We start from the raw sequence: 14118 nt of genomic DNA, 5'->3' as shown, positions 1-14118 counted from the left end.
GCCATAGATTCCTGACAGACAGTCCACACATGGGCCCGAGATTGAAGCATGTCCTTGAGAGGGAGAAAAATCAATAGCCTAATGGGAAAGTGGTTATGGCTGCTCTCTCTCCCCCCTTTCCTCCCCCCCCCTCCCCTCTTCCCTCGATCTACCTAGATACAGCTTTCTACCTACTAACTCTTCATGTTTAAACTAATCGTCTTCTCAAAAAGGGGGGCAGTTTTAAAAGTTGATCACTAATGTGGTGCCCAGTGAGGGCAAATTAAAAAACTGATATACGGCCTGAGTCAGTGTGCTATTCAGAAAAGGCAGGGTGGTGTTGCTCCTTGTTATTGCATCGGGGCACAGTAAATAGGATTTAGCCAGGGTTTTGCAGGGAGTAATAACACACATGCTCACACTGCCACCCACATGTCATGCCTATAAATCAGTAGATCAAACGCACTAAAAACAAGTGCAGCAGGAACAAAGGGATAAAAGTAAAGGCACTTCATACTGTCTACCTCTAACATAATAGCTCAGAGGAGCATTTTTATAATCTTTAATCAGTTTCCAACTGGTGATTCCACCAGCTTCTAACTTAGAGAAAGCTGTTTATACTTGGGGGTAAATGGCGGGGTGAATTGGATCTATTTAAACACTAGAAAATGGCTTCCTTATACAGCCTATAGCTACGCAACAAACAGTTGCTGAGTCACTTTTTAAATCTGTGTCCATTGTTGTAATGATGGTGTGGGGGAAAAGCAGAATGAGAAACAGATGGCAAACTCAGAGCTTGCAAGGAGAGGAGCTTAGGTCTCTTAATCAGTGCATAAATGGAGGCGGGACTTTGGAGAGTACTGATGAGGAAACTGCAATGAGAAAAGCAGTTCTGGAGGAGGATCTAGGTGAAACACTTTCCACTGGGTTAGAGCAGAGAAAGATCAGTAAGGTGAGTTAAAGGATAGGTATTTTACATTGTATGCCAGTGTAACAGACACCTATCAGCCACAATAATAAAGCCACCGGCCTCATTTTACCTCGGTGTCTGCAGGAATTTCATGACCTGACTGATGAATTGTGAGCTGTCTTTAATATTAAATGTCCAAATTCAAAGTACCGTCTGTTTACATTTAGAGCTAAGGGGAACACTGCAGATCTGTGGTTTACAAATGTCATTCAAGTCAGCTTGTGCTTTGCATAGCTTGCTGGAAAATGTTTATATGGAACTCCCTGGAGTTGTCCTTCATGTCGCTATCACACAAATACTTGCTTCTCACACATGTGTTAAATCAGGGAAAATTGAGTGATTGAAGTTTGTCCAAAGACATTGTGAGATGATTTTAAATCCAGACAAGGGCAGACGTAGAATTGAACTCTGGTTCCACATGAGAGAAGCCTGATAGCTGAAAGCTCTGCCTCCTATTCTGCTTTTAGAAAACCGAGGAACCTCCAGTAAGCCAACACTCTGAGATGAGCCTTATCGCTGTATTGCATTTTAATAATGATAAAGATAATTACAGTGATATATGATGACAACAACTGATCAATCCAGCATAATGTGATCATTTGAGGCTTCACAGTCTAGAGTGAGCAGGCACACACAACTGATGCTAATGGTGTGGTTTGTATAAATTACAGGAAATAAGAAGACAATGTCGCAGCTGTTTATGATGACAGCATCAATCCAGGACTGTTTGGGTTTTTGACATCATAAGCAGTTACAGAATACTTTATTGTGACATAGTTTAGTTTTCAGCGCGGTGCGGGGTTAGTGTACAACAGGCCAGTGTGATTTGCATGTGATTTAGTAAAGGTAAACACGGTAGGCAGTCTGACATAATGGTGTGTTACTGTGGCACTGCATACATCTTAAATCAAACAGTGCAGATTCATCAACAGATGTGTTCTGCTGCCTTCAGATGTCTGCAGGGGTTTAATGAACTGGAGGACAAGCTTTTCACCCCATAAGAAGCAGCTGTGGACGACCAGTACTGTACGAATCACTTATGCAAATTTATAGATCATCGAGGGCTGCTTTACTGATGTTCCAGCTTCAAATATAATCATTTTTTATGCCGGTTTAAGCACATCTACTGGCTGGGGAGTGATTAATTAAAAGGATTTATTTACATGTTAAGCATTATTGTGTCAACTCTGCGCATTTGCTGCCAAAATTTCCATTCAGTGTTGATAAAATTACCATAATGGCAGCAGACTGACGCTTTGCCAGAGGAAGATGTGGCTCTGGCATATTCTGCAAACAAAAGTATGAAACCTATTTTTCCTTGAATGGTTGCTCCATGTGAAGCAGAAATCTGATGCATATCAAGAGGCAAAAGTTACTTTTGCAGATAATATGTCACAGTCCTGTCAGCAAGGATTGTAACAAACTCTTCTTGCGCATTTGATCGTTGAGTATAAAAAAAGCATCATACATATAATGTGATATTTGATTTAAAAAGTACTTCTTTCAATGCAATCAGAACAGCAGGATATCTGTCTGCATTTATCACAGCATTTGCATTTAAATACAACTCAAAATGTTTGTGATGATGGCCATTGTTTTTGTCTTGATATGCATGTGCCATAGCATACAAAGAATCCATACCTGCACTTGCTCTTTCTTCCTTGTGTTCCTTGCACGGCTTTTGGCACCAAAAAAGCCTCACAGATGTGCACAGCAAATTTCACTGACAGGAAATTGCCCAACTGTCCAAACTCTGCTTTCACTGGTCATCAGCCTGTCACCAAATGACAACTCTGTATTGATCTGTGAAAGGGAGTTCACATCATGCATCAACATACAAAACAGCTCAGCCATCCATCATCCAAAACAGATCCTCCATCCTTTCTCTATGCTGTGTCCAAAAAGCCAGAGGTGTGAAGCTAGAACTGATTGCAGCTGACAGCGGGGGAAAAAGGAACAGCATACCATGTACAGGTTGCCAGTCTCTCACTGAGACCACAACAACTTAAACACACCAAGAGGTGGGCACTCCCAGTCCTGGAGGGCCACAGTATTATGTATTTGTCTCTCTTCTTCACTGGAGTCTGATGAATACAGCATTGTGTACAAATCCTAATAACTGGCCACACTACAAAATGGGTTAAGAGCAGGTGACTCTGAGCAGTTTTCTCGACCATTGAAAGGTATACACTGACACACACAGTCAATCTCAAAAATACTGACAACTACAGGAAATGTAGCTATAGCTATCAATTAGCTCTTGAGCAGTGGGAAAAAAGCTGTAGTACCTGGAAAAAAGCCTGTGCCTGTGGAGAAAATGCAAATCCCATAGTATGGTTCTGGACTAGAATTGAACCGCCGTACCCTCACTGAGCGGCAAACATTTTAAACATTTGACTTCACATTAGGTTGAAAAATGACAAATCAGCGATGGCTAACTTTACCCCAGATCAAGAAACGGTTAAACTGGAGCTGATCCCAGCTGACTGTGGTCAAAGGCAGGGTGCAATCTAGACATGATTCAGTATACATGTGAAACCTAAAGAAAAAAAGACAATATACCAGTAGTACGGGATTCCTTTTCACTACTCCAATGCACCACTGCTACAACACTAACATAAAATTGGCTTCAGTTTAGTATAAGATCCTATTTACAGATCTACTCCTGAAGGAATGGCATCGTCTGTGTCGGGCAAATGCTTTCATTCACTTTTGTTAAGTATTTTTTTTACCCAATAACATCTCATTATATAAAACCCTAAATTGCGTTGTCTTAATCTGAAATTGAAGTTCAGACGTCAGAAACAGTGCCGTTTATGTCTTGTTAAACACGTCAATGGGGCACACCATCTCTGCTTTGAGTATTCCAAGCATTTATTGTACTTCCATAACTTCTCACTTAAACTATGCTTAAGCCTGGAGAGTGAAAAAAATCCATTCCTACATGGTCACATTTAATTCCCTTCATCATTTTTCAACTGGAATGAGGGAAATTACTCCTTACCATCAGCAACTTTGCTCATTAAGAGCTTGGAGAACATTTAAATATTTCTATTTAAAACGCCTTCCTAGCAATTCCCAAAAGCCTATTTTACACTTCTCCAGTAAGTGGATTAAACTGAATTAAAAATGAAAAGAAGAAAGGGTAGAGACTTACTGTTGTGGTTTTTATGTTTGGTGAAATATAGCTTGTATTTTATATCAGACAAATAAGTACACTGCAGATACACCTTTAATGCAACTTGGTTAATTGATTTAGTACACTTTTCATGGAAGAAAGGGAGAAAGTGTGGCGAATAATAACAAAATCCCAGCTGACTCACCACTCAAGCCACACGATCCCATTTGTTTCCCCTGATTTTCTTACACAACTGTCCTCATTGCACCTCCTCTGGAAGAGTGTTGTTTTAAATGAGTCTTCAGAAATCAACCCTTGATCACTGCATAGTTGTTGCATGCCATTTCCAAAGTTGTATAGATATGTTTTCATAAAGCAACTTCCCCTCTCTTTCTTTGTATGTTTATTGTTGATTTAAAAAAAAAAAGCAATTATAATAATAATAATAATAATGCTCAGGTGCTATCAAACATAATTTTGTGGTTATAGGAATTTGTAGTGTTTGGAAATTAAAGACCCTGAAGTATAAAATTATACGAAGACCTTTTTCTGGCTGGGGACTGTCTGTCAAGGTAAACCGCTGCTTTTGTTATGGTAATTCCTTATAGCACAAAGTCCATGGTGAAAATACATTATTATACTGTGCATTCAATTATTGTGACACAGCGGGAGATTACGTAGAAAGGTAGCCTGCATAATATTTTAACATTCGGCCCAAATCGTGAATATTAAACAATGTCTATTCACATTCAGCACAATTCATTTGAACACACAAAGACCATAAAGCTTCTCCATCAGGTCTAGCCAATTGATACTGACAACAAAACCAACCATTTTTATGGTCTATGGGGACTTTCCCTTTGTTGGTCGGCTTTTGTTTGACTCAAAAGACTGTGATGAGTTTGTTTCCCTTCATCGACATTGTGATTTGACAGGCTGAGCTAGCAAGTCAGCGTCCTTTACTGTAACAGTGAGGCGCACACAGCCATCTCCCGGCTATTGTGCAAACATACATGCACATCCACCAGCCACATGGCAACAAACAGATGTGTGACAGACAGGCCAACCTTGCAGTGCCAAAGAGAGTTAGCTAATGGGAGTGCGATGTGTGAAGAGCATATTGTTGTTTGCACGGGGGTTGACGGTGTCGTCTCGCTCCGCACAGCAATACATGTGTGTCGAGACAAAATGTCAAAATTATGCATCATGTTTCGCTCACTGCCTCAACTTACTGAAAACTTTAACATGACATTTCCACTCTTTTAAATCATAAAAAAATCTGTCTTCTGTATTACCTGTTTCCCTCTGCAGTCATGCCCCGTTTTGCTGAACAAGTGGAGGTAGCTATCGAGGCACTGAGCACGAACCCACCGCAGTCCTTCGAAGAGAATGAGTTCATCGATGCATCCCGTCTGGTATACGATGGCGTCCGCGACATCAGGAAAGCTGTCCTCATGATCAGGGTAGGTCCACGAAAAAAAAACCCCAAAAAAACCACTCCCTCAAATTTCTCCCAAAATGGTTTCAATGTTTTACAAATGTGAATCGGACAAAGCCGGGAAATGTTTTTCTCCTCCACGTAGAAATACAACTTTCAGTTGCAGCGGCTTAGACTGGTAGAGTGTTTGTGGTCGCAGGTTCTGTCCCCATCTGTCCATATGTCAAAGTGTCCTTGAGCAAGACACTGAACCTTGAGCTGATCCCTGTGGGTGAATTGAGCACCTTGCATGGCAGCTGCCTCCACTGAAGTGTGAATGTGTGTGAATGAGTGAATGTGATTAGCAGTTTAAAGCCTTGGGGCCTGTTCAAGAAGTGTAAAAGAGTTGTTATACTGTAAGTGAAATAGATTTACTATTTGTACACTCAGTTTGAGTGTGCAGATTTATATGAATATTTTGGGTTTCTTCCACGGGCTGCTAAATGACTATTCAGGATGAATGCATTAACCCAACTCTGACCATATCAAATTATGTAATTAATCTACAAAAACTAGTTTGTTTTTTCTTGAAATAAGTCATCATTGTTCTGAAAGCCTGCTTAAAAAGAACTGTTTCAGGAATCACCTCTATAGCCACATTCCACTGATTCAGTAGTCTAAAAATGTTTAATACTCATCGTCTCATACAGCATTTACTCACATTGAAGCACCAACATTTGAACAGTAGAAGATAGAAGAATGCATTTTTTCATTGATGCTCTTGGGAAAATTTGTTTTCAGTATTTTATGCATCCTATTCCTATTTAACCTCAACCACACATGCAAGGAGCAGTGGACTGCCACAGTGCAGCATCTGGGGAGCTAGCGAGGGTCAACGTGCTCTCACACACAGTGCAAGATTCAGTCAGCTGCAGGATTCCGAACTTCCGAACTTCCGACCCCAGGACGATTTCTCTGGGCGGTGGTCGGACCACAAATCTCATTATTTGAACAGGAGTAGAAACAGTGGGCTGGTATTTTTTAGTTATTCTTAAGCTGGGAACATGTTTATCAATGACCTGTTGAGTAGTGTGTGTGTGTGTGTGTGTGTGTGTGTGTGTGTGTGTGTGTGTGTGTGTGTGTGTGTGTGTGTGTGTGTGTGTGTGTGTGTGTGTGTGTGTGTGTGTGTGTGTGTGTGTGTGTGTGTGTGTGTGTGTGTGTGTGTGTGTGTACATATATATATTATATATATATATATATGATAAATGACAATATCTACAAAATTTCAATGGCTGCTTCATTCAATTTAATGTGGTGGAAACCTTGGTACGTGTTACAAAAACCTATTTGCATTGAAATTTGATTCGACTGGTGGGCTTGACTGTGACTCATGATATGAGACAAATTTCTACACCTACAGGATAGCTTCCTGCATTTTCCCCTTTATTTTCATTTCGGCTGCACCACTTTCAGGTTGCATTGATACAGGAAACGAGCTGCTGGCTGTCATAGATGATGGTGAATATTTTATGACAAAAATATATCTGTCCCCGGGACAAAGGAAAACATCACTGGAATCTTGTTTACAATTCCCAATCGAAATGTCAAACCTGTCACATGATCTGTTGAAGGAAGCCGGCAAAAACATTTTTGCAGCATGTCGTGTAGAAAGTGCTGCATAACAACACGACACCAGCAACTCCTCGGCCTCACGTACCCATACTGATGTTACAGGATCTGCATTTTTCACCCAAGCTGGCCCTCCTCACTTCCCCATGTAATTCATTTATTCAACTTTATGCAGGCTGGAAGGTTTCCCAGTGCTGCTCTGGAAAAAATCTAATTATGGAAAATAATTTGATGTTGGTAAATAATGTAAAACAGGCAGCTTTGAACTGCCCGGGACCAGCTGGCTTCATAATCCTATCCAAGTTCAATTACTTTTAGAGGAAAGTACTCGGAGGATCCTGACTTTCTCTGTTGTCTGACTCCATCATATAGATGGCAAATGTTGGGGCCAGATGTAATAGTGTAGTTTATTCTCTTTTCTTGTATGTGTTATTTATCTACCTACTTACAGCGTATAATAGCTCCTTTTGAATTTTTATGGCACAGATTTCACGAGCAGTCAGTGGATTAAGAACCAATTCTCCACAGTGTTTAAAAACTGATGCAGGTCTGAAGAAAGGGTGTGAAGTTATTAAAAAAGTTCTTGGAAACAGTTTCATCCTGCCCTTTATGTGTACCTACACACACACACACACACACACACATGCACACACACACACACACACGCACACACACACACACACACACACACACACACACACACACACACACACACACACACACACACACACACACACACACACACACACACACACAGGCATGTATGAGATTGAACAAGGGTTTCAGACTGTAATATAACCTGTGTTTACCCTATTCCCCAGCATCAAAACCATACCACACAGAAAGTTCAACTTTAACGGAGAGTTGAGAATAAAAGAAGCGTTGCGTTAGAGAAATAAGAGAACCCAAAGTTTGGGTGTCCTGGAGAGTTATTTTACTTTAGTAACATGGACGTGTGACCAGTCGAAAGAGGTTATTTGTTTTTTTGGGTTGTTTTTTTTTTGCAATTCTGAGAAGTTATCACTGTCAAGAAAAGGATTAGATTCTCGGTTGTGGTGATTACAAGGTGAGGAACAGAACGACTGTGTTCACAGAATAAAGCAATCTCTGAGTTGGTGCCTTTGCAGGACCTACAAAGTGACCTCATTGAAATGAATTGGGGGAGGGGGGGGGAGGTCATTTAACACACAGTCCTAATGGCTGCCTGGGTGTAGCACTACGAGAAATCTTTTATCTTGTTATGTACTCTATTTGGACATTTGGGGCTTTTACAAGTATGGTGTGTGGTTTATTTGACAGCAGGGAAAGAAAACACTCAAAATGTCCATTTGTGTTACCAATCTATTTGTAACAAATTCATAAAAGGCATGTTGTCTGATGTCATTTAAATTATTGACATGTTTTGTTGTATCATTGTCATGTCCTGTTGCTATGCCATGAACCAGAAACACACCAGACTCCTATTTTAACTCATTTCTTTCAGTATATCATATATCATATTATACTTTATTGTATTAAGAAAAAAAATTGAATTTTGCTTCATCAAATTCAGATTATTCAGCTGGAAATGTATGCAGATTTGTTTGTCCTTTATTTTACCTAGAAGTCTCACTTAGCTCACAGTCTGCTTTGCAAACAAAGACCAAGCCCATATGGAAATGCTTGCGAACTTAAAACCGATGTTTTTCAGGTGTAAAAGCTGCACTAATTGTTGGTCAAGTGTGTTTTGCACACCCGTTATCACTATTGACCCACCATGTGCCAGTACACCCAGCTGATATGGAGCTATGATATACTGGTGCACATGTTGGGACATTTGTTAGGTTTCTTTTTTTTCTTACTTGTAGTTACGTGGAGTTATACAGTAAATTAGCTGAGGAATACCTGGTTCCATTACCATGGATCTTTATAGCTCAGCTATAATTGAAGTCACATTCAGAGAGAAAGTCCCTCCACGAACATTCAAACACCAAGCCCGATGACTCAAGGATGCCATTTTTATTTTTAAGCAAAATTTGATTATTTTCCATGGGGAAATTAGGTCAATCCACAAATAATATGGTGTAATTTGTTTTTGTATAACAGGAACAGACAGTAAGTAGATAAAACAAACAATAAAGCAAAGTAACTCACTGTGTGATCAAATGATTAAAAGAAAAACTTAGTGTGTGTCATAAAGTGCTTTTGTAGTTTTTTGACAGCATTCATTACAAATGAATGTGAGGATGACACACTGTTATGCAATCATTAAGTGAGAGTATTGCTGCGACACTAGATAAATAGAAATATTTGAAATAGTGCCTAATGGAACTCCATATGGCCCAAGCATTGTGTAAATAACTTATTAGGAGCATGTGAAGACTCTTCCTTTATGCTTTTCTCCTTTTTTATTCTGTCATTATTACCCCTCATTAGGGAACAGTGGGCATACATTTTACTTTAATTTATACAGCTTTCATCTCATTGCACCAGTGCTCGCTAATACTTGCTGCCAAAGACCTGCGAGCTACCTGCTGTTTGGTGCACTTACTGTTGCATGGCCCATGTGAGTACAGCTTTTGTGCAACTCTTAACTACTAATCATTATGATTCACCAGGCACCTCTGAGCTCTTTAAATGGACAACTGTGACAGCACCATTATTTCCTGCTGTCTTCAAATGTCAGCCTATTGGATGAAGGATTTTGAACATGTACTGTAGATGTGTTTTTCCCGGGTTGTGGCGTGCTAGAAATTGAACCCAAAGTTCAGAGAATGATTCAGGAACTGAGTGATCTTGACCGCTTCAAACTCAACTGAGACACCGTGCCCACATACAGCTGTGTTAATATTATGTTTCATACCTCTAAAAAAAACCTTTATATCCACCCTCAAAATTATTTGAGAAAGCTGTGAAGTAAGCTTGGCCTTTGAGCCACCTATGATCCCACACTTTCCTGGATGTTGAAGCGCAGTGTTTTGTTTTTTTGGTTTGTTTTTTTCTAAAACACTGCACCAAGATAAATGATTCTATTATTTGATATACATCTGTGATAAAAGCTTGTCTGCATAATATGTGAATACGTTGTTGTTGTTGTTGTGTATTGCCAAAATGATGTTTGAGCTCATTCAAAAACATTTTAAAGCTTGTTTAGTTTTGACGTATGCTTTATGAAATAAAGTCGAAAATCACTTGTTTTTGCTGTCATTTGGAGTCCAATCCTATGACTCCGACTTAACCTGCATTTACAGAAGATGACATCATAAGCAGCACCCCGTGTTGACAGAAATAGTGCATTTGTTCTTCTTGAAATAGATCAGAAAAAGGTAGATTTAAATTCGTTGTTTAATATTCAGTCGTAGTCTGCATAATTACAGCACGTCAGCCTTCAGAAACATGTGGTGTGAACTAAGGACAGTTAAATTTCAGGTGTGTCCAATGAATGCCGACTTGGTGATTATACCAGAGGAATGGTGAAGGCAGATACAAGTTGTTGTTAGGAGGCCTTATACAACTGGTGTGAAACCAGCATGGTAGATCTCTGCGAGAATAGGCCAAGGACACTGGAGACGGTAAAATGTATACACTAAACTGTATGTAAGGAGGAAACTTGAATTGCAATGTTGCACATGTGCAAGCATGAGTCCTGAAATTATTGTCACTATTGTGAATAAATATGTGTTTTTGAAAACTGCTTGTTACTACACATCCTGATGTTCATCAATATCAAAAAAAAAAAAAAAAAAGGTCTAATCAAACCAAGTACAATTTTGACCAAATGATAAAGGAAAGAACATCTTGCTCCCTTCAGTTCAGAATACATATGGGCAAAAAAGTCAGATTGGGACACTTCTACAAAAATGTCACAGAGTGTCACTGACGAGGACAAACTGAGCAAGCGAGAGACGGCACATATCGATATGCAGCTACGAGGCACAGATAACGATTTAATGTGAATTACAGCTGAAAGAAGAAACGGTACACATGAGCACATAAAGGAAAATATAAAATCTGACATAAACCATAACATATACTTAATAACAACACAGAAGAAGAATTGTGTCAGAAAGTGATCACAACATAAGGACACCAGGAACCATAAACTGACAAAAAGCTAAAATAAACCAGTAAACGAGACCATAACAGCACTAATGAAATTCTCCACTCTAAAGTTGGTTAGTTGTCCAGCATTTGTTAATATAGTGATGCTACCCATTTACATTCGAATCGACGCCATTAGAATAAGAAGCCTGTGCTGAAATTTGCCAGCGAATCTTGCCAATCTTCATTAGCAAGACAGCCATTTAAAGCGAGCAGAGGAAAAAAAAAATGCTTATTAAGTGTTTAGTCATTCACTTTGTGCCGATGCAGAAATGTAGCAGGAACAGCACAATCTATATTTATTTGAAGAGGATACAAATTGATTTTTTTAGCACTTTTTGAAAAAAATACTTAATATACACACTGACAACACTGGCCGAAGAACCAATGTTTCAGAATTACAGTTATTATACTTTTTTTTTTTTTTCAAAGAAAAATATTCACTCCATAAATGTGCAAACTATGCAGATATGTACACATATTATATATTCAAATGCAAGGCAAAACCTTTCATATTCAAAACAATAGTTTTTTTTTACTTTAGGTTTAACTTAGCTAACATGTGTACATCTTTCAACCCTTTTCATTTTCTTTAGTAGCGGCTGCTCTGTGCTTCTCACTCACACTTTGCCTCTCATTTTCAAAGGGATTCATTGATTTTAATCAGTTGTCCAAATAATTAACACATCCTTAAAATAACCCACTCTGTCCTTCATTTGTCTCGCCCCAAAATGTGTTTCTTTTGACTAAAACCTGACAATTTTGGTATTTTTATGCATCCTTGTATACAGAAGTATACTTTCTCACCTCAGATATTTACAAGTCAAATAATGCTTCTGCCTATGCTCATTTTACAGCAGTCAAACAGTTTTGAGGTCTTAAAAGACACTGACGGTTTGCTTTTTCTTCCTTCTCTTCCTGAGCTGAATTTGGATCCTGAAAACAACTCAGAAAAACATAATGAAAAAAAGCACACACTTTGTGCACAATAGATTTTGAGAGCAGAGTATACTTCTCTTTGTCACTTGTCAATTCATGTTACAGATGATTTTCCTCCTTTCCAGTTCTGCTCTCGATCTCTGACTCTTTGTCTGACCTTGTCTTTGTGTTTCTCACAGACACCAGAAGAGCTGGAAGATGACTCCGACTTTGAACAGGAAGACTATGATACTCGCAGCAGGACTAGCGTCCAGACTGAAGATGACCAGCTTATTGCTGGACAAAGTGCCCGGGTGAGTACAAGTTCACTTCCCCACTGTGCTGAAACTTTTGGAATGTACCTCAGTTATAAAACCTGACGCATAAAATACGGGCGAAAGAACATCTATTTGGTTTGGGTAAAAGGTGTGCAACAACCTGAAATTTCTTATATAGGTAAGTGTTGTGTTGCTGCTTCAGCAATAGGCACTGGTCCAACTCAGAACTGTACACCTCCTTAATATTCAACCCTGCTCGCTGGCCACATGTGAATCGATTGATCCACTTACATAGCATGAAAGTCCATTGAAACGATAATAACAAGCACTATTATTTTAAATAAACGTTGTTCAGGGATGGCAGGTGTAAAATTGCAATCACAAACAAAGAAGTAATTACTAAATCCCCTTCAGACACTCGCCAAGAGACAAAATACAGTATAGCACTGTGCCAAGGCTCCAGTCATGATCAGCTCAGTCTGGGCTTTGTTGCACATTAGCAATTTTTCACTTGGGCCCAGCTTAAAGAACATTAAGAGGGTATCAGTGTTTGCTCCCCTCCAGCAACACAGAGGCTCCAGCGGTGTGTCGCATGTTGAATGGATTGTGGATGGCAGGAGTGTGCCTTGGCTTCATGCCTTTCCCTGTGGCACATGGCTGCATTATACTGTCTGGGTCTGGACACAGTCTGCACATGTGGGGCTAATGCAGGAAAAAAGGAGAAATGAATGCAATCAAAACAGAAGCTCAGTGTGACCAAATCTGCACGTCGGACTGCTATAGCCTTTCCTCTACTAGTTTTCCATAGTAAAGACAAACACAAAGAACCAATTTCATCGGACATAAGGCTCACAAAATCACTACATATTAAAGTATCATATACAACCTGCACTGGGGAAGGGTCCCTCATGGCAAAAATAGTATGATGTTGAACTCTATGGCAAAGATAGCAGACTTTATTAATTGGGACCACATGAGAGCTCTGCCCTTATTATTTGCAGCCCACAATAAATTAATAAATCATTGGTTTCACAAGTAATGAGAAGAGGAGAGTCTCATTCAAACTTGATATTCATTGTAGGTACGTACACACACTTTCATTCTTATTGTTTTTTGTTTTTTCAAGAAGTTAGCATTGATTCTCATATATGCTTGTGTTCGAAGTGTTTGGTCACAATCTGGCCAGTTGGTAGTGTGACTGAGTCATATGTGGTGCTCACAATGATCTTGCCCAACTTTTGATATATAGCATCACATGGAGTTGGAAACATTATTGACACCATAAATAGAAAGTCATTCTTAATCATGACCAAAGCACAAGCCTTTGCAAAAAACTTTCACTTTGTAGGTGGGGAAATTGTTTTGCATTATTTTATGGATTACAGCATTTTGTGCTCTGTCATTGTTTCCGAGTCAACAAGTGGAAGTTTTCAGGCTATTTTTAAAATGTTGTTTCAGTTGCCAGTATGTTCAAGTAATTACGGACAACAAAACCTTAAAATAAACAAAAAAATATGTTGTTTATCATGACACTGAGGTAGAAGAGTTCATCCTGTTGAATATATCCTGTTGGTGGGAGGCAGGAAGTAGTGAGCAAAATTGAGCATTGTGTTGACCCATTCCTCCACCCCAAAGTCACCCCTCCCACATGATGTGAGTCTATATTATTCATCTGTTGTATTTTTTTACCTGAGAGATGGGAGTCATAATGCACTTCAGAAAAATATTC

General features: G+C 39.3%; 1 protein-coding gene across 1 annotated transcript in view; it reads left to right on the top strand.

Moving 5' to 3' along the window:
- Window positions 1–14118, top strand: part of ctnna2 (catenin (cadherin-associated protein), alpha 2) — a 353855-nt gene that overhangs the window by 318133 nt on the left and 21604 nt on the right. Inside the window, exons 13-14 of the mRNA XM_080518161.1 lie at window positions 5379–5530; window positions 12312–12425. Coding sequence (XP_080374287.1) covers window positions 5379–5530; window positions 12312–12425 — 266 coding nt within the window. The remainder of the gene's footprint in view (window positions 1–5378; window positions 5531–12311; window positions 12426–14118) is intronic.

This window comes from Blennius ocellaris (genome assembly GCF_963422515.1).
Source record: "Blennius ocellaris genome assembly, chromosome: 3".
NCBI lineage: Eukaryota > Metazoa > Chordata > Actinopteri > Blenniiformes > Blenniidae > Blennius > Blennius ocellaris.
Note: the sequence above shows the minus strand (reverse complement) of the source record. Positions and strands in the feature narration are given on the sequence as shown.